Source organism: Pseudonaja textilis, chromosome 2 (genome assembly GCF_049901715.1).
Source record: "Pseudonaja textilis isolate UNSWEBS1 chromosome 2, rPseTex1.2, whole genome shotgun sequence".
NCBI classification, from domain to species: domain Eukaryota; kingdom Metazoa; phylum Chordata; class Lepidosauria; order Squamata; family Elapidae; genus Pseudonaja; species Pseudonaja textilis.
Genome location: NC_141991.1, coordinates 91,155,904 through 91,181,015, shown reverse-complemented (window position 1 = coordinate 91,181,015; position 25,112 = coordinate 91,155,904). Strand labels below are relative to the sequence as shown.

Here is a 25,112-nt window from a genome sequence, read left to right as displayed (position 1 = left end):
CATTCAGAAGCAATCCTGTTATAGTTTAACAGAATAACAGAGTTGGAAGGGACCTTGGAGGTCTTCTAGGCCAACCACCTGCTCAAGCAAGAAACCATTACCATTTCAGATAAATTGTTGTCCAATCTCTTCTTAAAAACCTCCAGTATTAGAGCACCCACAATTTCCGGAGGCAAGTCATTCCACTGATTAACTGTTAGGATATTTTTCCTTAGTTCTAGGTTGGTGTCATGGTTAATTCCAGAGACCAATGAGACCTTTAACATAAGTCCACTAGATTGCTACGCCAATTTTTAAGTATCATCGGGAAAGCTTCTAGATCCATCAGATATCAGAATAGGCAAGTTACTTGGACTATCGTACCTTGGAGGTTATGGATCCAGTCAAGTGCATCATAACTAGAAAATTATTGGTACATGGCAAAAACAAATCATTCTTAGATGTCTTCCAGGAGCAGATCATATCTCATCTGCTCTGAAATGATACTGTGTGGCCAAAAAAGTGGTCTGACTAAAAAATGATCCAGAAAAAGTTTCAGATTGTTATGACAGTCATGACAATTATTTTGTACTAACAATATGGGTAAATTCATAACTATCTTTGGACAGTAGACTTTGGACAGTTGGGCACTACAATAGCAAGCCCCAAACCCCCTTTCCAAGCTTGTTCTTTGGACATAATTTCACAAATATGGACTCATATCTGGCCATCTGTGAAAGAGAGTTCTTCCCAACAACAGGTGCTTCTGGTACATAACTGCCACAGTATTTCCCCTATCCTGGCATCAGGACTGATGAAAGCAACAAAATCCCATTTGATAAATTTCAATAAGAGGGAATCACCCTCTTCCAGCAAGCTCTCTGAGACTACATTCATGGGAAACAAATCTTAAATTCAGAAGTATTGTGCCTGAGTTTGGCTTGCTTATCAGATCCAATTATCTGGTTCTTGATATGGGTATAACTTTGCAATATTTCTTCCTCTGGACCATCTCACCTGCCATACTTCCTCGTTCCTATCATTATGATCATCCTGCCTCCATGTCCACCCCCTTATCTACCTAGCTCACAACTCCTAATCGTTCCAATTGTCACATACCAAGTTCCCCACCAAGAGCTGTTCACTTGTCCATTCCCCTATAGATCTCCATAGCAGGTCAGATGAGGGTAAGGTATCCTCTCTGGTCCTCTCATTCCAGGGATGAACCTTCCTTTTCAGTTTTCTAATATTAACCTAAATAAACAGTAGATCTACTTACTTTTTCTTTTCTCTTTCATTGCTGTTTTTTTCCATTATCTCTGCTACTACCATATAAAGGAAAACAGCTCCATTGCTCCATTTTAAATAGTCAGTTTCATTAGGCCTCCTACATAGGCAGCTGTCTGACAAAAACTAGGCTGTCTGATATAGTGACTATCTCCTCCACCCTGATATACCTCATAACTTCTGCTCCATTTTCTATCCCTCCTCCATTCATTCTGATTTTAACTGGTTCTTTATTTCTTTATTGACTTTTCCTTGATCTTTACCTCCTTCTCTATCCATGTAGTGACTCAAATATATGTAAAAGTTGTTTCAGCCATTTTATCAGTATACCTTCATCTCCTCTGCTCCTTGGAGGCCTGGCAATTTCCTCACAGTAAACCTTACCTGTGGGCCCTATTTGTCTTTGAACACAGCATTATTAGCCCTCTGAGCCCTAACTTGCCCAGCCTTCCAGTCTGCCATACTGCCCAAGTCACCCAGGACTGGAGGTGAAGATGAATCTGGAGCTTCCTGGTGCTAATTCAATACTTTATTCATAGTAACTCCCAATATGTATCATGCCAATCCATGTGCCAAGACATTGACTGTTGGTTTCTGCAGTATGTAATAATATGTAGAAACTTTATGGGAATCAGTACACCTTACAGTGAATAATAAATAGGCTGTCTTCAAATTGGAACAAGAAAGCCTTACATCTGGTAAGAACAATAATCGATAGTTTAATATTTTCCAAGATCTCCATCTGATAACTCTATGGAAAATGGGGTAACAGGTTAATGCATTTTTAATATATTTTCAGAGTTTTATTCTGTACTTTTTTCCATGAACACAAATGTACAGTATTGAATATACATATTTTCAGTGCTGGAAGCTGCCAGGTAATTAAAAATAGAATCTGGGCTGTCATCATCACTCCCCTCCTTCCTTTATTAAATCAATCATTTCCTGCAACATTAAAGCTCTGTACAGCTCTTCTGAGTCAAGTTAAATTTCAGGGTCAAATGAAGTCAAATATCTAAATTTAATAATGTAGAATAAAATAAAATATATTGGGAACTGTGCTTCATAGTAGATGGCAAGTCATTCACATACAATGGTTATTAATATAAATATGTCTCTCTATATATATATTTCAGTGTCTGTGGGCTTTGAGTATGAGACCTGTCCCAGTCTGATTTTATGGGAGAAAAGGACTGCTCTACTGCAAGGCTTTGAACTTGACCCTTCAAATCTAGGTGGTTGGTCTTTGGATAAGCATCATGTACTTAATATAAAAAGTGGTAAGTTTATTGATATCCGTGGGGGGGTGGGGGTTGTAAGTTTTACATTGGGTGGAAATCTGTTCCCTAAAGATGTTGGTAAACAAGTCTCAGGAGAGTTATTAGACAACATGGTTAATGTTGCAGGATACAGAGAATTGTAGCTTAGCAAAATCTGGAAGAACAGTTTTTCAGTCCCTGTAGGTTCCATTCTCATAGGTGTGCTTGGAATACTAAGAAATGCTTGTGCTAATATCTGATGGATACTAAACAATAAGAAGGCCCTGTAGGTCCAAACATATTTTAATAACTAAAATGTATAAAGAAACATGGCAGCTTTAGTGTTATTCTGAACAGCATTGTTTGTGTTGAGACATTAGCTGCATGAACACAGCTTGCATAATCTTACAGTACTAAATTAATTCATTTTGTGCACAAATCCACAATTCATTTTGTGGATTTTTACAATGCATTGAACTGTTAGTGAACCATGTGCATTGAGTCTGTATAACAGACTAAGCCTCAAAAATGAAACTAAACTTAAAATTTACCAAGATTAGCATGTTATGTGAATGTAGTTGCTAGGTGTTTGCTGGTCTAATTAACTGTGTTAAGTGAACACAGCTATTGTATTAAGCCAAGGATGTGCCCCTGCAGCCCTTGTATCCATTTCTGATCAAAACTGACCCAAAATTTGTATCAGTTTTCTTTACATTTGAGGTAGGAGACAAACAAATAATGACTACAAATCCACACAAGCAAAGATTTATGGGAAATCTTGACTTTTATTTCATTCATTCATGCATAAATATGATTTTGTGTATAGGAATTGCTAAGGAATTTTATTAAAAATCTCAGATAAATGACAATTTGTATATATATGTTAATTAACTCACATACATTATAACAGTGAAACTAATTGAGAAAAGGATATTTGAAAGTTGGATCTAAAGTATTATTGAAATTTCATCAGCAGAGGGTATATTTATATATAAGGCTTAGATTTTAAAGGATGTTTTATTGCATTCTTGTAAATGATCCATACCCTGCAAGGTACAGTGAATAAATCTGTTAAATAAATGAATGAATAAAATTATTATTTTTCTTTAAATTAAATTATTTGACTTATCTTTCACAGTTTATTTCACATATCCACATTTTTGTTCAATTTATAAAACACACCGAGCTTTAACCAAAAAAAATTCAACTGACTGGAAGTTGACTATCACCTTTCTGTGAAAAATTCAAATTATCTTGTAATACAATGTTACCATTTAAATTGCCAGTTTCAAGTGTGAAACACATTTTTAACATAATTCATTATTTAATGTCTATCTGGCATATTCTCTGACTTCCTCTTTCTTTCCTCTTCAACCTTAGAAAGATTGATTTTTTTTCCTCAACTCATTCACTTGAAAGAACAAAGAAGCTGATCAGTTCCCAGGGCTTCAATATATTCACCACACCTTTTCTGGAAAAAAGGAAGAGAAAAATTCCCAACAATTATACCCTTGCCAAACATTCAAAGTTGATTTTAGCATTTCAGGGCGATAATGATCTTGGGTTTTTAGGGTTGAATTCATTAAAAACCTCATGCTATTCCAAGTGGGGCATATCTTAATAGGAAATTAGAATGGGAAAGATCTAAGGAAAATCTAATAAATTGTCTGTTTTATTGTGAGCATTATTGATTTCAATAATGAACATGTCTCTTTTTCCCTGTGTTAGACAAAGAGTTACCAGAAAATAAATTAGATATTACATAGTTAATATTAGTCTCAAGACATTGCAGACTTGCAGAAGGAAACAAACTTCTTGCCCCTGTTGCACTTGCGGTGGGAATTGATGGGAGCCTGTTCGTTGGGGATTTCAATACTATGCTTCCTTCTAACATTGTCTGTCAAATCTGAATGGCACTAGGTTGGTGAAGGATAGGGTGGCTTGTTAAAGTTAGCAAAATAAAAAAACATTGGCTAGCAGAAACCTATGAGATATGTCCTTACAATTTAAACCATGTACTAAAACTCTGAAGACAGATAAATTCCAATCAAAGGATTTGGCAACAAAATCATCCTATGAATAAACATAAAATGCAATGTGCTTTTCTGCACGTTGTTAGGTATTCTACACAAAGGTAGTGGAGAGAATCAGTTTCTAACTCAACAACCAGCAGTAATTACCAGCATTATGGGAAATGGTCGTCGTCGAAGTATCTCCTGTCCAAGTTGCAATGGACTTGCAGAAGGAAACAAACTTCTTGCCCCTGTTGCACTTGCGGTGGGAATTGATGGGAGCCTGTTCGTTGGGGATTTCAACTACATTCGACGCATCTTTCCCTCAAGGAATGTCACCAGCATTTTGGAATTAAGGTAATGCCACTGCTAAAAGCACTACTATAAAAGCTTTCCTAAGTAATTTTCTTTATAACTTTCTAGATTGTTGTTGCTTGTAGCCCTCAGCACTATCTGCTGTTCACAACTGATAGGTGAAAATGACTGATGGATCAAAACTGGCATAAAGTTGGTTTTTCCCCTTTTCCTTTGAAGACTATAATGGGAATTCAAGCAGTCCATGAATTGTGCAATTCACCATTAAAAAATCAGAATGGGCAGTGACGGTTAAGCATTATCATAAAGCAATCTTCCTCATCTTTGGAAAGCTGAGAATATGAGTGGAAGTTAACTTTATGTTTTGTTTTTAAAAGGGGACTGAAGAAGAGAAATTGGGCATAACAGCAATAGGAGGGAGGACTTAAATTAGAACAGAAGAAAAATAAATTAGGAAGCAAAAGACTGTTAAATCAGTTAACATGGTCAAAAAAGAGAAAAGAAAAAAGAAAAAAACTAGCTCAGAATTGGGAAGCAGGAAATTGGCAGTGGGAACGGTAAAGTAAGAAGAGGAATACAAAGGAATGTTGCAGGAGGAAAAAGAAGGGAAAGGACAAAGGAGAAGGGTGGATGAAAGTACGTATGAATTTGAATGATAATAAAACGAACAAAGAGAATAAAAAATAACAAATGCTAAAATAGCCAACGTATTTAATCCAGCATTGCTTATACACATTGGCCAATCAAATGGCTTTGGAAATCAATAAGTAGAATATGAAGATTGTAGTTCATTCTTTTTTCGATTCCCAAATACCTCTCAACATTCATCTTAAATGGTTAATCCTGGGTTGTTGCATAAGAATGGGGAAAAAAACAATGCTCACATATTCTATGTCTAATTTCATATACCTTTACCACACAATCTTTTTAAAGTTAAAAAGTTAATTTTTTTTCCTTAAAGTGGAGTTCTTCTAACCTTGATACATTTAGATTTCTCTTTTTGTCTCTTTTTGATTCAACATTATGGATTTTGAGATGCAATGAACAGAATTATGCACAGTAGTGCAAGTGTTATAAGCTGCATATTTGCATTTATTTTTATGGCATGGTTGGGCAATTCATAGTTCTCCTATACCCCTTTTCCAAGCCCCTAGAATGGGCAGGGCTAAAATTTTTGAATTCATTTTTTTTCCTTTTTATATTTTAGACAGAGATTTAAAGAGCAAATTGGATATCTTAAACATATCTTAAAATGATCCATCCCTCCTAAAGAAAAGAGGATCTGAAAATTTCAGTTTTCCAAATTCTCAGTCTCGTACTTTTACAGCCATCATTTTCAAAGCAGTTTCACGTTGGGGTGACCCTTTTATTAAGCTGTCCAACACCAATTTAAATCTTCTGGTTATAGAAATAGCAATAGCACTTAGACTTATATACCGCTTTACAGTGCTGTATAGCCCTCTCTAAGCAGTTTACAGAGTCAGCATATTATCCCCAACAATCTGGGTCCTCATTTTACCCACTTCAGAAGGGGAAGAATGGAAGGCAGAATCAACCTTGAAGATTGATCTGCCAAACTTCAGGCAACCAGCAGTCAACAGAAATAGCCCGCAGTACTGCATTCTAACCACTGTGTCACCTATTATCCCACTATTGGGATATTTCTACTTCAATGACATATTATGATTGATTTTGTTGAACCATATTTACCTTTTTTTAGTGAAAGCTGAAATCTCTCTCCTGATTTCAAGATAATTTATGAATATGGGATAGAATACAATTTTTATTTCATTGTTGTTAATTCTTATATACTGCTTTACAATTTCTACTTGCAACTTCAGAACTGGAGTCCTAGACTCCATGAAGATAAAGGTTAAAATGGCTCACACAACACACATTATAGACTCTATTGTTCTAAAACATACAAACTGCCAAAAATCAGAGCTATGTGTAATATTAATCATGTTTATAATTCTAATAGATTAATAATTGTTTACTTAAAGGCAGAAATCTTTTCCTTGATTATACAAACAAGAGGCAAACTTTTGTCCATTGGTTTCCTCAATATTTTTTTAAAGTGAATCCATTAGAATATTTTTTACAATATTGTCTAGCATTGATTAGGTCCATGGCAAATGGACACTGATCAGTGGAATTCTGATTGAATTTGGTATAATGTAGTATCACGTGTTTGGTGTCTTCTCAAAAGTCCTATGACTCATATCTTTGCAATTAATGGAAATGAAACAAAGAATGGATACCATATAAACAAATATAGACTAGAGGTGTTTAGAAGCATGACATGGGTTAGAATAATTCGGAATTGATTGCATTTTAACAAAGATGGAACTGTTAGAGCTAAGCCTGCTTTAGAATTCTTACCCTGTTTCTCCAACAATACGGCCTCCCCCAATAGGAAGTCCCAGCATGTTTTATAGGCATGAAATGAAATTAAGCCCCTCCCCCCCCCCAAATTAAGGCCTATATTAAAACATGCGAAATGGGGGGAATGGTGGGGGGGGCTTGCCGTTAGGAAGTACTTTTGTTGCACACCTGGATATGGCGCTGCCTGCGTTGACCCCAATACAAAGTGCCCCACCAACACCGAGGTCAACATCCAAGCCATCACCGGCCACCCGCCCGAAGTTGCAAGTGGGGGGGAATTAAGTCACCCCTCAAAAGATGGCCTAGCCATTTTTTCGGGGCTCAAAAAAAAAATAAGACCTGGCCTTATTATATGAGAAACACAGTAGTGTTCTCTGAACTTTCAGACATTTCATTACCCAGCAAGACAACATCATCAGTGCAAGTTACCTACCCGTTTATATGCAATAAGTTCCCCTGCCAATGTAATTTCCTATTTAAACCCACTTTGTTTTGATTTTAGAGTTACACAAAGCATTTTTCTAATACTCAATCATACTGAAGAGTAGAGTACCAATTTTGCAGCTATGCCAGAAAAAGGAGGGGGGATTTGATAATATTTAATGGGTGGAGTAGAAGAAAGAAAACAGTATTGGATTTAATAATGAGGATATCATATTGTAGCTGTAGATCATTTTTTCTTCTCTTGAGATACTATGTGACTAAATTCTCTGTAATATGTTACCTAACTGACTTGATGTAATGAATGATTTTTTTATTGAAAATAATTACACAATTTTGTGGGCAAGTATGGCTATCATATGAAAAAATGGGTATCATTCATTTTAATCACCCTTTCTCTGTGCATAAAATTTCACATTCTTCCTAAACATTTATCACAGATGTTTTCTATTATAAGAACTAATATTACTGCAAATTTCCATACATTCTAAATAAATACAAAAATAGTACACTTAAAATAAGATTAGACATAACAAAGTATTCCAAATCCATGCAAAAATATAAATATAAAAATATAAGTTAAATTATAATTTAATCGATCTTCTCAGTAAACAAAAAGTATTCTTGTAGTGTGCATCATTTTCCCAAATTTTCATTTAGACCAAGCATTCAGAATGACATAATCTGAAACTCACTAGGGCACCAAATTGAATTACATTCTTGAATTGAATTATCTATGCAAAATTAAGATGGAGCTATTTCCTTTTAATTTTTCAGATATGACAGTTTTGAGGAAATAAAAGGATAAGAGAGAAAGATTTTAATATGTGACATTTACAGATGCAAAATATAATTATAGGAAAAATTAACAGATAATAGTCTTATAAATGGCTCTCAGTCCTATCAGTTAAATGGGACATTCATGTTCAGAAAGGAAGTCTTGCAAGTTGAATCTAAGTTTCTGGGAGAAGACTGGAGGGATTTGGTAGTTGAACATGGTGAGAAACTAGAGGTTAAGTGAGAATTACCTTCAATTATGATCCAATAAATGATTCACTGAAATTATGTTCCAGTACAATAAAAAGGCATGACTTGGCCTCCAAAGTTTGTGAAATATCAGAGGAAAAATATCAGAAGAAAAAGCAGAGGATACCCAGTATACCTACACACCAGTGGTGGGATTCAATTTTTTTTACTACCGGTTCTGTGGCCTTGGCTTGGTGGGCATGGCAGGGGAAGGATACTATAAAATCTCCAGTCAGAGGTGGTATTTGCCGGTTCTCCAAACTATTCAAAATTTCCGCTACCAGTTTGCCAGAACCTGCTGAATACCACCTTTGCTACACACACTAGCTTTAAAACTGAAGGACCCACCACATTGTAGAAGGAAGTTGATTTATACTGCTCTTATAGCTGCTCCTTCATATCCATAAATTTATATCTGTTGATTATTCAACTGGGATTGATTAAAAGAAAAGAAGGACCATATTTATGCCCTAAAATATGTTAAGGGGATAATATTCAGAAATCTTTATCCCAATCCATTTTGTGAATGCCTAGATTGTATCCATAATTTTGTTAATTATAAACTAATTAGAGCTGTAGAATAATAAATTGATTTCTAGGAACCATTCTAGCTTTTGTGGGATCTAGCAAACTTCCTATCAAGCTATCTTACTTAGGCACTAGATAGGAAACATTATGGAAATAACATTCTTTGGTTTCAATGTAGCATTTAGGAGATCTCCAAGAATATTTTGGTTGGCAGAAGTGTAAAATGTGGGTCGAGTGCTTGTACTTTTACATGAATCAGCAGTTGATTAAGCAGCCATATTCAATGAATGTTCATTAAAATGTCTGTGTTAGCATGGATAGACACTTCCTTGCAAACCCCACCCCCCAGGAACTTGTAGTAGACCTTGTCCTGGATTAGGGCAACAAAATTAAAAACAATGTGAAGCTGGAAATTGTAGGCTGCAACACAGAAGGTAGAATGAAGATTTAAAAGGATCTCCAAACTATGCCAAAATTAGGTTAAATTCATTTGAGATAAATATAGTCAAGATGGGAGAGACAAGTTTGAGAACTATAGATATAAAAATTATGTGTATCTTAACATATCTCAAACTGAGATATAAAAAATGGCAGTCAGTGCAGTGTCAGTGTTTTGTAATATTTCTGTATTCAGTATTAGTCTAAATCACATTTAGAGGACTGCACCCTATTTCATCTACTGCATTGTAAATTAAGAAGAGTATGAAAAATTTGAAGAAGGGACAGAAGGGACTTTTGTATTCTTACAATAAAAATCTTAAGGGTTTGCCCCAGCAGATACAGGGACAGCAAAACTTGCTATATGGCTTCATGCCTGAATAAGCCAAGATTAATGTTGGGAAGAGGGTTTTTCCCCCCCGTCTTATAGAATAAGACAATATGCAATGTTTGCTACATGGTCTCTTCTTCAGCTAACTGTTCTCTCTTTCTTCCCCCTCTCCCCTTGTTTCTTTTCTGTTTTCTGTAAAGAAATAAAGAATTTAAACATAGGTAAGCCAAGTTTGCAATCCTATTATCATTTGCTATAGCTTGCTTGCTCCATTTTGTTTGCTTTTTTGTGTTGTGCTTTTTTGTGTAACGTTCTGTTTTTAATATATCAGGTATAGAAATATTAATGTGCTAATTTTGTGTTAGAAATACAGTAAGCACCAGTAGTTATACAAATGCAGTAAAAAAGCAACCAAAGAATTATCTAATGGAATGAGAATATAATGAACTCCAAGTCAACTTCAATATGACCATTCTCTCTGTATAGTGTCTAATTCGCTTAAATGGTTGAGGAAAACTCGAGCAGTGGCTCTTGTAAATGCTGAAAAGGACTTAGAAAATTACTAATGGAGTAGAAATGGGTCAAAAACTCATTTCCAATTTATTAAAGGATTTTTGTCCTCTAGATTTGTTCTCCCATTCCATCTCACCCTTTAACTCAACATTATTAGGGTACTTTGAACAGATTATATCCAATCACCAGCCTCATTAGTTATTTTGAAGTGAGTTTAAATTCTTTTGCAAAAGGTTTCATTCCTTTTGCTGTTTGCTTTTTGGATGCCTGTTTTTGCTCATTCACCTGCACCTTTGGACATTGTCCTAGAAGTACGTGAAAAACTATAAAAGACAATCAGGCATTTACTTGCTAGTATTTTTTGCAATTCCTAGAGCTGCCCATTCTCAAAAGGTACATTTTCGGAAAACATTTTAACATTTGAATAATTAAGGCATAACATAAAATCATCAAAATCTCATAGATCCAATCTGATACTGCAAATAAAGTTTCATTCTGGATATAAGTCTCTTGATGTAATTGCTAAACTTAAATGCATTGTCCTTACTCTAACAAAAATTTGCATTTGTGAAATTGAGCTGCTGAAATAAAAATGGAAGATTTTATGTTAAATGATGTTTATGCTTTTATACAAGGCAGTTGATAATTCACTTGTGTTACTAATAAACTCACTTAATGAGTTTAAATCAACCATTTAAGGGAATATTACAAATCTTACATTATCATAGTCAATGATACTCACATTATTTAAAAAGTACTCACATTATTTAAAAAGTCAAGGCAATGTAATTAAAGATTTGCCTGTTTTTATGTGTATTACATTGCAAACAATGCAGAATGCACATTGAAAATGGACAGAGCTTTGATTGCATTATTGTGTGCATCATCTTGATTTATTTTGTCATACCCCAGGACCTCTCTTTAAATGACAAAATCAGCAAAAGATGTTATTTTTTGCATTTTTACAACTTCATTCACAAGGGTATCATCAAATCCCAGTTTGCAACGATGCCTAATGTAATTGGCCAGAACATCTTTTATTGTGGAGCTGGCTTTATTTATCTCTCTCTGCTCCCTCAATAAATCTACTTAACAAGAAATAACTTAATTTTCTGTCTTTGTTCTGCTGTCTTTTAAAAACTCTCTTGGCTTTTAAAGGAGTTTGCCCTGTGTCACCTAGGGCTTGCATCTGCAGAGATCTTATTTAAAATACTCATTCCATCTGCCTGTTAGCCCAGGGATGTTTGTGCAGGAGTATTTCCATTTTGTCCAGTTGTCTATTTGAATAGCTGAAGCTGACATTTCTAAATTTGCAGGTGCTTCACTTGCTCCACACCTTGAACACCTGTCAAAATAGATTTATTAGAAAAAGCCTCTAATATCTCAAGACATTCAATGACGCTATGAAATAAGGCTGAAAGATTTCAGAAAAACAATAGCTTAGCTTTGTGTCAGATCTGAGGGACTTGTTATTGCCATATAGAGAATTAACACTGCAGCCTTCCATAAATAGTATTTTAGGATTGATTTGTTATGAAGGCAAAAAAAGAAAAAAATTTCCACAAAACTAAAAACTATTGTATGCTTGGCAGAAGTGTATGCGTTTACAGGATAGCTGTAGATTACAGAATGCTAATCCTACAAAAGAACAAGAACGAAGCAATCATGCTTTCTGGAAACCTTAGAGACTAATTAGTCCATACTGTACAATGCCTTCTGGAGGGTGAAAATATTATGAAAGCTTTCTCTGCGGTAATGCTGTGCCTATAAAGAAGAATATTTGTAGATCAGGGTTGAAATGAGGGGTCCTTGGTGCTTTCTGAGCTTGGTTGTTTTCTTGTAGTCAATTACCAAAGTAGGTAACATCATCAGCTAGCACTGATGATGCTGCAAGAAAACAACCAAGCTCAGAAGCACCATGGAGACCACAATGCTATACCTCCTTGAACCTTGGAGATGGTGGATGACAGCTAAAGCTTGATTGCAGTACCAGTGCTAAAGTTGATCACAATATTATGAGACATAAGGAACACATGGGAAAAAACCCAAAGCATTTGATGCCAAATTGTCTATATTGTATAAGTTTTACTTGTGCTTTATAAACCATTGTAAGAGCCCTATATCCTCCATTGAACATGATCCAAAAAAATAGCTAGGGCTGTTCTGTGCATTCCTTATTGAAAACAGAGGCATTCTTACTCTTTTAATGAGTCCCCTGCTCATTACACAAATTGAATGACACTATGCCTGAGATAAAATTTAAATGAAGTTTCTCCAGATCATAACTTCAAATTACCTACCTTGAAATAATTATACAGTGGAAAGTATTAATGAACATATATAAAGTTCATTTCTGTTGTGACGAAAAAACTGCTTGTGATGCTGGACTAAAGTTTCTACCTTGAAGGCTGTGGGCAAGACCCACTCAATGAATTCACTGAAGAACAAGTAGGAATGTAAGCAGCATGCAACTGTCTGTGACAGTTACACATTTACCTACAGTCCTTACCTGCAATGCAGGCAATATTCAAAAACCATACAAGATGAAGCATTGTCATGACAGAAATGAGCAGAGATTGTCCATGTGCTAACGTACCTTCTCAAGTACAGGAAGTCTCCAACTTATAAGAACAATTGGAACTAGGATTTCCATTGCTAAGCAATGCGATCATAAGACATTAACCTCATCTCTTAACAAAGGCAATCTCTAGGTTGCTGGTTGCCATTGTTAACTGAATCCCATAGTTGTTAGGTGAAGCAGCATCCTGCTGGTTTCCCACAACCAAAGTCCATGAGAAAGCCAGCAAGAACTTGCAAGTCTCTGGTGCTCAGGCAAGTCAATGGCTACTACTGAGAGAAGGCAAGGGAATACATAGTGATGCAGGAGATGGTCAGGGAGAGTGTAAGTGAATGTAAAGGCTTGCACCAGAGACATGGTGTGGGTCAGTGAGGAGATGCAAGATGCAATGGGGTACATGAGAGGCATGACATGGGTTGAAAGAAGAGTACTAGGTAGTGTGGTACAGGTTGGTGTTGTGAGGAGATGTGCAAGAAGCATGGCACAGATCAGGAAGTGTGCAGAAGGGGTGCATGAGTGTGTGTGAGTGGTTGGCACAGCTTGAATACCAAGGGGCTAAGGAATAGTATGTAGGTAGGAGAAATTTACCAATGACTTGGTCTCTTCCCTAAAGGACAACAAAAGTTGCAAAAGGTATCATGTGATCATGAGGCATTGCAACTAGTCGTAAGTGCAAACCAGCTGTCAAACACCCAAATTGTGATCACATGACTAGGGAGGAGTTGTCCTAGGATGACCAGAACTCCAAGGAGCAATCATTTGTTCAATGTTACTGTAATTTTAAATGATCATAGGTCAAGGACTACCTGTACTACATCTCTGGAGATATCAAAGTCTGCTTCGGCTCAACCACCACTTCACACTGTCAGCCAAATATATGGCTGATTTTAGCCATTTTTCTAAGCCATAACTTCCAGTTGCCTTATTTAAAACAAGCAGTAACACAGCATAAATTATTTCACTATGCATTTTTATATTGTGAGAAAACTGTTTTCTGGGCAATCAGTAATAATAGAAAAGCCATTTTCACGTTCCTCAGTTAGACCACAGCAGCAAAGACAACGGCAGTTTAGGAACTTATTTTTTTTCCAAACTTTAATACACATTACTCCTTTTCTCAAAGGGAAATGTGAAACACTTCAAAGTCTTTAGTCTTTGAAGAGAAAACCTTCAAAGAGGAAACCTGTTTAGAACATCTTGATTTTATTTTAATAACAAAGACTGTTTTGCCCTATTTCAGCTTTAACCTTGAAAGTGACTAATCTTATGACATTCGTTACTATTTTGGAATACTAAATGTAGGTCTTTTACTTCTAATCATCCCAGCCTGCCCACCACACTATAAAAAATCTTTTTTTTAAAAAAAATCTTTTTATTAAGAGGGAAGGATGTGTGCAATTAAAAAGTATGAGTCTAGCTATTTTTTATAGAGCATTAGAGCAGGTTAGACTATTCTTTATTAGTTGGCAATGTAGGAAGATGGGATAAAGATTTTACAAGCCAGCACAGATGCTATTAATTATTTTTTTTTAAATAACTGCCTCCTGTCAAAAGCAATTCAAACTTCGGGTCTCATATATTTTTGCATTTGTGGTTACATTATTTCTCAAAGCATTGTTCCAAAACAAAACGTTTATGCTCTGTATAATAAATGGATTCTCATGGATGGAAAAAAGGAAATCCATAAATGGAAATTCATGAGAATCATATATATTTCCAATGCCCTTGTTACTGAGATGTAAATCAGACTATTCCAGTTTTGGAGATGTGAGGGAAGTAGAATGATGTAATGCTCAAAGAAAGATTGATTAAAAGCCAAGGTGGATTTGTCTTGTAATTGACAGGAACCTCTTAGTGAGCTAAGCTGTTAAGAACTGAATCTAACATTTACACTCCAAAATTACCTCAGAAGTAAATTTCACTGAGTTCATATTGCTCAGATATTGGTGTACTCAGTCTCATATTGCTGTAAACAGGACTACAGAAATAGTTTGAGATAAAACATGCCACCAATATTCACTTAAGTAAAATAAAGTTAGGGGCTTATGTAAAAGCACTCACCAGCTTTATTTATTTGCCACTTTTCCATTTGCCCCTCATCCAAAGAATTCAAAGTGATAGGCAATGAATGGCATTATTGCCCCTCAGATTTGCACAATCACAGCTCTGCAATTGGAGACGCTGTGAGTGAAGACATTTCTTCAGGCTGTCATGTCAATTTAGAGCAGAGGTTTCCTCACCCAAACCTAAACTCTACCCATTCTAGCCACACGGAAAGGAAGAGTAAATTGGGGCTGCTAGACCTCATGTTATGCTATGAAACCAGTACAAGTACAGAGCTAGCAGATGCTTTGACACAGCATGCCAAGCTCACTTAATTGGTTACCTTTTGTAGGCTTAACATGTTATGTGAAGTCAGTTAATTGGATTGGTATATTGTGTGAATGCAGAAATAGGAACTAGGTGAAGCATGTTATATGAGAGCAGATTTTGTGTGTATATTAGGTTGCTTTTAGACAGAAGGATGGCAAATTCTGAAACTGATTAATAGATGTCTGCTCAATGATCTCTCTGTATCCCAGACCTTCTAAAGCTATTTTTTTTCCCTCTCTCTCTCTTTCTCTTCAAGTAACAATCCTGCCCATAAGTACTACCTAGCCGTGGATCCTGTTTTAGGCTCTCTTTATGTTTCGGATACCAACAGTCGTCGTATTTACAAAATCAAAAGCCTTACTGGTGCAAAAGACCTGGCTGGTAATTCGGAAGTGGTTGCAGGGACAGGGGAGCAATGCCTGCCTTTTGATGAGGCCAGATGCGGTGATGGAGGGAAAGCAGTAGATGCAACATTAATGAGCCCTCGAGGTAAGGGGCATCACAGGCAGCACCTGCTGTTGTATAGCAAATGGCTGGTTTGGGTAGAATAACCCAGAAATAAAACATTTACCTAAGACATTGTTTATTGGCCCTAGGATTACAGTCCTTTGGAATTAATCAAAACACTAGAAGAACTGTAAAGAAACACTGAATAAAATAAATTACTACCTAATGGCCATGTATAAAGTCTAGCTTCCAAATTGAATAATTAAATAATTCTGACTTATTATATTGAAAATGATGTTATGGTGAGCTTTCATTGATTGTTCAAACTAAATTTTGTTCCTAGTTCCAAACACATCCTTGGATGTTGTAGACCAAGAATCTTTTTGGATCATTGAGTATATTGGTAATTTCAAAAACATATCTTGGATGTTCTCACAAAACAATCATTTACCAAACTTAGCAAAAGTTGCTTCTCATATTCTCTGTCACTTCCTATTTATCTTCCCCCAATCTCAGGCAGGTAAGCATATTTGCAAACAAAATGCTGAGCTGCGCACACCTACCATGTTTTTTTTTTTTTAAGAATACCCACAGGGCTTACACAGAGCCCAGGGGCATTCTTGGAAATAAAAGTAATGCTGGAAATGTTTGTTTTTCTTTTCAGTATGTCACCTTTCCATCTAATTATTTTTAATAAAGAAAAAAGAGATAAAAGCAATAGATAAAGTTGGGTGGCACAGGGAGCTTGGAGAACACCAAGGAAGATAAAAAGTCTCAGATACTAGGCAACGTTACTAAGTGTTTGCTTGGAATATCACTTTTTGTTGCAGAGTAGCAACAGTGTAGGACATCAGTAGTTGAAGCAGTTAAAAGATGTTAAAGCAGTTAAAAGGTGATATAACTTATAAAAAAAGGGATGAAAAAACTTATTTGGACCTGAATGCCTGGACTCAATTAGTGATAAGTTTTATAAGTTTGAAGATTTTTTTTTTCTTCAAATGCATGTGTGTATGTAGTTCCTTAACATAAATATAATTTCCTTAACAATTTTCAAAATTATCCCTTTATAACATTTGTCAATACCTTCTGTGTAAAACTGATTATGCAAGCACACATTTCTGAGATAAAATCTGAAAAAATGCCTTTCGTACAGGGAACAATTCAAAGAAATCTGAAGAACTGAAGAGTAGCATGATAACAAATGGCATAGGTAGTGAGATTTTCTGAACTTTTTACGAAAGCTTCATTCCTAGATTTCCAAATTATGTTTTATTTAAATGTAGTCTGTACTGTGAAAAAAAAGAATGAAAACCCTTTTTTTAAATACAAGGAAAAAGAAAACAAGTCATATTGTATTAGGATTAGAATGGGAATGAATTTATAGAAATTAAAAATTAAAAAATTATAATGGACTTTAATGAGGAATACTCTTTTAATTTGAAAACTGAATTTGAAAGCACAAAACATCAAAAGGATAAATTCTCAGGGGAATGGTCGATATATAATGATAGATGGTGATATATACAGTATAATCTAATCTTATTTTTGCTTTTGTTTCATGTTGGCAGGTATTGCAGTGGATAAATATGGCCTTATGTATTTTGTTGACGCAACAATGATCAGGAAAGTTGATCAGAATGGTATCATATCAACTCTGCTGGGCTCTAATGACCTAACTGCTGTTCGGCCACTGAGCTGTGATTCCAGCATGGATGTCACCCAGGTAGAATGTTATTTGCTTCTGAAAATAAAACAGATGGATAAATGTCTTGTGGTTATTTCCAAGATAAACCAGAAGTTTCAGCCTGCTGGGAGAAAAAGTTATTACTGATTATACAACATATAATATTTAAGATAATTAGCAACACAAAAAAGCCAAGCCTTCTTTTCAGAAGCTTCTATATATCTACAACAGAAAAATAAAACTGTGACACAATAATGTGGTTTAATTAGCTTTGGTTATCCTTTATCTGGAAAGGGGCAATTAATCCTTTATATAAGCATCCAGAGAGCTGACTGCATATAGGTTTAATGAATATTAAAACGAATATTGTCTAAGGCAATTCCATACAGCTTTGATCCTTGACTAACTCTGTTAAAACTGGCCAATTATTTGCTGTTCCACACAAACCTTTGTTCATCTGAAGTTTTTAAAGCAATAGTAATGTTTTCCTTATTCTATAGGTGCGACTGGAATGGCCAACTGATCTGGCTGTCAATCCAATGGATAACTCACTGTATGTTTTGGAGAATAATGTCATTTTGAGAATCACTGAGAACCATCAGGTTAGCATCATTGCTGGTCGTCCAATGCACTGTCAGGTTCCTGGGATAGACTACTCTCTTAGTAAACTGGCCATTCATTCTGCTTTGGAGTCAGCCAGTGCCATTGCCATCTCACACGCTGGTATTCTTTACATCAGTGAGACAGATGAGAAAAAAATTAACCGCCTTCGTCAGGTCACCACGAATGGTGAAATTTGCCTTCTGGCTGGAGCAGCTTCAGACTGTGACTGCAAAAATGACGTCAACTGTAATTGCTATGCCGGGGATGATGCTTATGCAACTGATGCCATCTTAAACACTCCATCCTCCTTAGCTGTGGCACCAGATGGTACAATTTACATAGCAGATCTTGGAAACATACGCATCAGAGCAGTCAGCAAAAATAAACCAGTCCTCAACTCTTTCAACCAATATGAAATTGCTTCACCCAGAGAGCAGGAGCTGTACATCTTCAACATCGATGGCATCCATCAATATACTCTCAGTCTTGTCACGGGGGAATATCTCTATAATTTCACCTATAGTGCTGATAATGATGTGACTGAGTTGGTGGATAACAATGGCAACTCTCTGAAAATTAGGCGTGATACAAATGGAGCTGCACGCCATTTTTTAATGCCTGACAATCAAATTGTGACTCTTGCTATCAGCACCAATGGTGGTCTTAAAGCAGTGTCAACTCAGACCTTGGAACTTGGATTAATGACCTATCATGGAAGCAGTGGTCTCCTAGCAACAAAAAGTGATGAAACGGGATGGACAACCTTTTATGAGTAAGGCTGTTTTTAGAATAACCTATAGCTCATATTCATTGTCTATCTGAGTAATCATCTGTCCTCATAAGGAATAAGTTAGTAAGGGTTTTTTTTTAATGCAAGATGGCTCAAATAAGGTAGCTCTAAGCATGTTGAGTGGTCCAAAGGGAACCTGAGTACTCTTGCATGCATGCTCTTGTTTACTCTTATTGTGTCACTGTGAGTTTTCATACAGCTTGGATTGTTTTATGCAAAAATAAAATTCAATAGAGTCAAAGACGGAGCCAAAGAATGGATAAAACAATGGAAAGAGAACATTAAATGAATTGCTTTGGTTAAGTCATTGGAAAAAATAATACCATTATAATTCATTTGAAGCATTTTTATCTATATTAAGAATGCAGTAATATATGTCCTATAAAAATAACACATATAAATCATCAATTTGATGTAATAGTTAGGACACCAGGTTATAAACCAGGAGACTGTGAATTCTAATCCTCCCTTAGACATGAAAGCCATCTGAGCGAGCTTGGGCCAATTAGTCTTTCCCAACTCAATTCATCTTTCAAGATGAAATTAGGATGAGGAAGAAGTATTGGGTATGTTTACTGCCTTGAGTTATTTATAAAAATAATAAAGGTGGAATAACAATTTTTTTAAAAAAGATACAACATAGTCTTCACTATTGAACCCAGAGAAAATCAACTTTGAAGTAATTCTGAAGATAGAGATTGATCAAAGTGGGTTTGAGTTTGAAATGCCTAAATAATTTATTGGTGTCCAGTATCAGTAGGACAAAACTTTGTTAACCTTGTCTGTCAGGATAGAAGATATTTATTTGCCCTATTTATACTGCCTAATAGACTGAGGCTACACCCCAGTAATCTTCCTCCCCACAGGGATATCAATGTTACAGTTACTTTTGGAATTCAGGTAACAAATCTTGCCCTTCAAATGTCAGGATAGTGGGATCATATTTTATACAGGCAGATAAAACATTCATAAAATGTACTGGATGCTTGTTATTGCAAATACTGAGGAAATTGCATCCTAAAATATATATATTTAAAAATCTATGTGACATACTATTTCCAGAGAGTCCAAAAATTGCACTTACTTCAGTTAGAAAGAAAGATTAGAAAGAAAATGCTTTTCTATATAATTGCAACAAATTAAAGTGTTGTGCATTTTTTTTTAAAAAAAATAACCTATGCAAGCAAATCAGGTTGTTTTAATTGGCATTCTGCAAATACTGATGATGAAAAATAATTTTCAAAAAGATCATTTCATAGATAGAAATGGATAAAATATTAACATACAGATCTAAGCTAGCTTTTTATCTTTCACGTAGAGTTTGCACTCAAAAATAAAATAACTACTTATAAGAAAGTGTGCAAACTTTGTAGGCTAAGAATCAAACTACATTATTTATTTACTCTATTGCTAGAACTTCAGTCCCACTGTCCAAAATGGAATATTTTTTTAAGAAATATTCATGCTATAGATGAATATTTGGATGCTAGGAAATTGTCCACAGTAATGGAAAATTAGACAGTGCCTCAGATCTACTCAAAAGAAGCTTGATGTTTCATGTGAGCTTTTGTACATTTGGTTCCTCACAATGTTTCAGTCTGAATCCAATCTAAATTACTAAATTTTGGGGGAGGGGAGAAGATCATCAGTTTCTTTTTCCCTCCACTCCTTGGGTACAGTGACAGTAAGATTAAAAGCTTCAGATTCTTAGTTTATTATTACATTAGCTTACTGTTACATTTGAATCTAACAAAGAACTATCTAATTTAAATAAGCCAAGATTTTTTAAATAAATCAATGTATTTTTTTTAACTTTTGACCTGTTCTGTTGCTTTTAAAAAATGATTTAAACTAACTACAGGTTCAGGTATCACTGAAATGCAGTCAGTGTAACACAGGAGGCAGAAACAAGGGAGAAGTGATAGGACAACTGTGTAGAGTTAGTTTAACAATTCTGATCGTAATTATAGTTGTTTTACATGAGTCTAAAACAATCTGTGTACATAGTAACAATTACATGAGGAACTTGCATCTAAGGGCTATCCTCTGTTGCTGAGTTATCTACCCATACTTGACTAGCAGCCACACTGCTCAATGACTGAAATAAAGATTTAATTTGACAACTGATACAATGCTGTTACATCCAACTCTTTAGTTCAAGAATGTCAAACTCAAGGCCTGTAGGCCAGATCCGCCGCACAGGGTCACCCAGGAAACAGCGAAGGACAGGCCCGCAGTGGCTCTGCTAGCGAAAACGGACCTCTCCCAAGCTCTGTTTTTGCTGTCAGAGGGTTTCAGGAGACCGTTGCAGCTGAAAATGGAGCTTGGGAGTCCGTTTTCATTGGCAGAGCCCTCAGGCCTCCACAGGCACCTCCGACATTAAGTTGGCCATGCCCACTCTGACCATGCCCACCTCGGCCCCCCGAGATCAAGCACAATTCTGACACAGCCCTCAATGAAATCGAGTTTGACACCCCTGCTTTAGTTAGACAACAGCTGAATGGCAGCTGGTGAGGTTCAGAGGTGGGGAAGAGTGTGTACATCAGCCAATAAGCACAGATCTCACCCATTACTAGACACCTGTTTTTTCAATCGCATCATATAAAGCAAAATAGAAGAGATTATGTAAACCTTGTGGCTGCTCTTAAATGCAATGCTATTAGGTTAAAGAAGGAAACAGTTTTAATATTAGTGCAGCTGAAGATGACAGATGTCCCTGTGTCACTCATGGACCAGATATGAAATGGACATAACTTCATCAAGACATGGGGCAAAAAAAGTTGTTACGATATTTGCACTGCTTGGTACAAGTGGGTTCAAGTAGGCAGACTTAGGATATGAGAGTTATACTTTTCAGAAGAAATGCCTGCTGCAAATATGTCCTGTGAACATTTGTTTTTTCCTCCAAGTCATGCCTTTTGATGAACCAAAAGAAGTGTTTCTTTTGTTTTGACTATTAATGGCTTCTTGTTTTTTTTTTCAAATGTATAATTCTCACACCAAACAAATGTAATTTGAGAGCGTAAATAATCATATGTCTGGTTTTTCTGATTGAAAAATAAGATTTTCCAAGGCTCTATTCTTTTTTTGTTATTTTGATGAAATTTGTCACTGAAGAAGTTCAGCAGTGCCATCTACAGGTCAGTTTGTAAAATGATAGTAAACAGTAAATCTTACTGATAAAGTTGCAATATGACTTTCAAAGTAGTAAATGGGTGATCACATCCCATTAGTCCTAGTTTGCAAGATTAGCTTACAATGTATTTGTAACATTTTTCATCCAATATACTGTTTTGAACAGTAAAGAAGAAGAAAGAAGAATGGATAGATTAAAGTTTTCTTTGTTTTAGTTTTAGTTTGGAATTATTTTTTTTTAGCTTCATTAGTTTAGGCATACAGATGTTCATTTCCTCAAATGTCAGATTATTTTATTTATTTATTATAAAATTTATCTAACCACCCCTTCACCCAAAAGTGTCTCTGGGAAGCACATAACAATAAAACATCAATAAAGGGTAATAAAGTGATTTGTTAATGACTAGCCAAGATTTACAATTAAAATAATAGATAAGTAGCAGATTCATGCAGAAGGGATATGTGTGGGGGGTGTTACTTTTAAAAAACACAACAATTTGTTAATCTGCAGAATAAGGTACCAATGAGAGGAATGGATGGCATCAGAGATTTTTTGGGAAATATTGAAAAAGGTAAATGTACTTGAATAAAATTATGCAGAAGAAAAGAGCCTTGCTTATCTGTTTACATTTTAGAACAGAAGCAAACCAATACACCATGTAATCCTGGTGCAGAAATTCTGCCAAGTTCTATGAAATTTTTCATTCTCAAGTGACTATTGGCTGATCTTACTAGCATATATATAAAACTCATGAATCTTTACTAAGCATAGCAAGACTCTGAATAAAACATAGACAAGCATAATATGCATTAGAAACACCCAAAGCAATAATCGTCACATATTTTAGAAATAAACATAATATACTGACTGTGACTATCCCATAAGATTCCCTCCTTTAGTAATATACCTTAATTGTGGCATTTTAATAGCTCTCTGATGTTTTGTGGCTGCTGATTCTTCCCATGCACTCATCAGATCCCAGGAAATGTTTTGCTCCATCATATTTACTGTGTGCAATAAATGTTTTACAGCTGCCTCAATCCATTGGATAATTAAGTCATATTGTCAAGCTTCTGTTGCAAACTAGTCAAGGCATTCTTTTCTTAGCTGATGGCAAGAATTTTTTTCCAGGACATTTGATCCTCCCATATGATATTCAGTCTGTTGTTCCTTTTCTTTCTGGATAATTCTCTACGCCCACATATCTATTCCACACATCTCAATGGGCTTACACAATGGCATAATTTGCCACTATTATTAGTACATCATTAATATTTCACTGTTTCCCTTCTTTTTTCTTCTTTCTTTTCAAAGCTTTATACACATATACATACATACATACTACCCCAAAATTGCTAAATTAAAAAGAAATATCAAAAAGATTTCTTTCTCCTGCCAAGTGAGGAATTGCTGGTATTCTCACAAATATAGCAAATATAGTAGAACTTCTTGATCTGGGATACAAAAATCTCAATATCCCAAAGGTGCTCTTTCAAGAGGCAACTGGACTTTCTGGCTTTGAAGACATTTTGCTTCTCATCCAAGAAACTTCTTCAGTTCTGACTAGATTATGGGGAAATGGAAGGATTTTTATACTTCTTGCAGACAGCTAGTCATTTGCAATTTTTAGCAAGTTGTTCAGGCCAGCTGGAGGTTTATCTGTGTTGACTCACTAAAAGAATGCAAATGACCAGCTGTCTGCAAGGAGTGTATATCCTTCCATTCCCCACCATACAATCAAAACTGAAACAAGCTTCTTGGATGAGAAGCAGAACGTCTTCAAAGAAAAACCAGAAAGTTGCCCAGTTGCCTCTTGAAAAAGCACCTTTGGGACAATCATAACCAGGATGACCGAGACACTCTATAAGCAAAAATATCAATGAACAACACATGATAGCAGAGTTGTGTTTTTCTGTATTGCCTTTTACTATCTAGAGGTCATCTGGAATTTTTTGGTACCAGTTTCAGTAGCCCGATAATTTACCACTGCATTTCAAATAATAATTCTTATTTGAGCTTATGTATGTCTCTAGTCACTTTCCATACATTTCCTATATAACACTAAATCCTAGTGAGAAAAATGACCAGGGACTATAATATTGCAGACTTTTATTTAACCTGACTATTATTTAGGGTTCTAATGCTAAAGCCTTTTCAGGGCCTCTAGGCCCATTGGGTGGATCAGTGACTGAGGCCCTTAGGCAGAGGCATGTTCTTCATTTATAAGGTACTGACAGCAAAACCTGGGCATTCTAAAGGCAGCTTTGGATTATCTGTTTTGTCAGCATAGTTTTGCATCTGTCTGCCTAGTTGAATGCTTGTGAAATAATTGAACTATTTGCAAGATGGATATACTGTCTGAAATACTGAAGGCCTATGTTTAAAAGAAGAAAGGAATCTGTATGGGAAAGGTTGCTGCATTTATTTTGAGATGTAAAAAGAAGAAATAATAGAAGAATAGGAGATGCGATTACATTCTGTAAATATATCAGAAAGCTTCAATAATAATTTTCCAGGGATGATTATGTGGAAAAAAGAAATTTCCAAAGGTATATTATTTCCAGTAAATCATTTTTTTAAATCATATATCGTATTTTCTTTGGTATGTGAACTTAACAGTATATTCTCTAAAAATGTGTAATTATTTGATACTAAAAATTTATTCTAATTATTTGTCTTTTGTTAAAAGTTTTGTTTCATAATCTGTTTAATGTTTCTTTTAAGCCCTGATAGTGCATGTATGATTTAGTTCAGATTCAGCCACTTATAAGAGATTTCTCTTTTTTCAGTTATGACCATGAAGGACGCCTTACCAATGTAACTCGCCCTACTGGTGTAGTAACCAGCCTTCATCGTGAAATGGAAAAATCTATTACTATAGATATTGAAAATTCCAACCGTGATGATGATGTCACAGTAATTACCAATCTGTCCTCTGTGGAGGCTTCCTACACAGTTGTTCAAGGTAAAAGTTAAACTTTCCAAAG

General features: G+C 35.5%; 1 protein-coding gene across 4 annotated transcripts in view; it reads left to right on the top strand.

Annotated features, from left to right (window-relative positions):
- TENM2 (teneurin transmembrane protein 2) overlaps positions 1–25,112 on the top strand; it is an 865,315-nt gene that overhangs the window by 799,353 nt on the left and 40,850 nt on the right. For 3 of the 4 annotated variants that reach the window (XM_087924565.1, XM_087924562.1, XM_087924564.1), the window contains 7 exons: positions 2,403–2,546; positions 4,645–4,894; positions 10,202–10,222; positions 15,722–15,954; positions 17,481–17,635; positions 18,097–18,971; positions 24,915–25,090. In XM_087924565.1, the coding sequence (XP_087780691.1) occupies positions 2,403–2,546; positions 4,645–4,894; positions 10,202–10,222; positions 15,722–15,954; positions 17,481–17,635; positions 18,097–18,971; positions 24,915–25,090 (1,854 nt within the window). The remainder of the gene's footprint in view (positions 1–2,402; positions 2,547–4,644; positions 4,895–10,201; positions 10,223–15,721; positions 15,955–17,480; positions 17,636–18,096; positions 18,972–24,914; positions 25,091–25,112) is intronic. The other variant, XM_087924563.1, reaches the window with a different exon arrangement.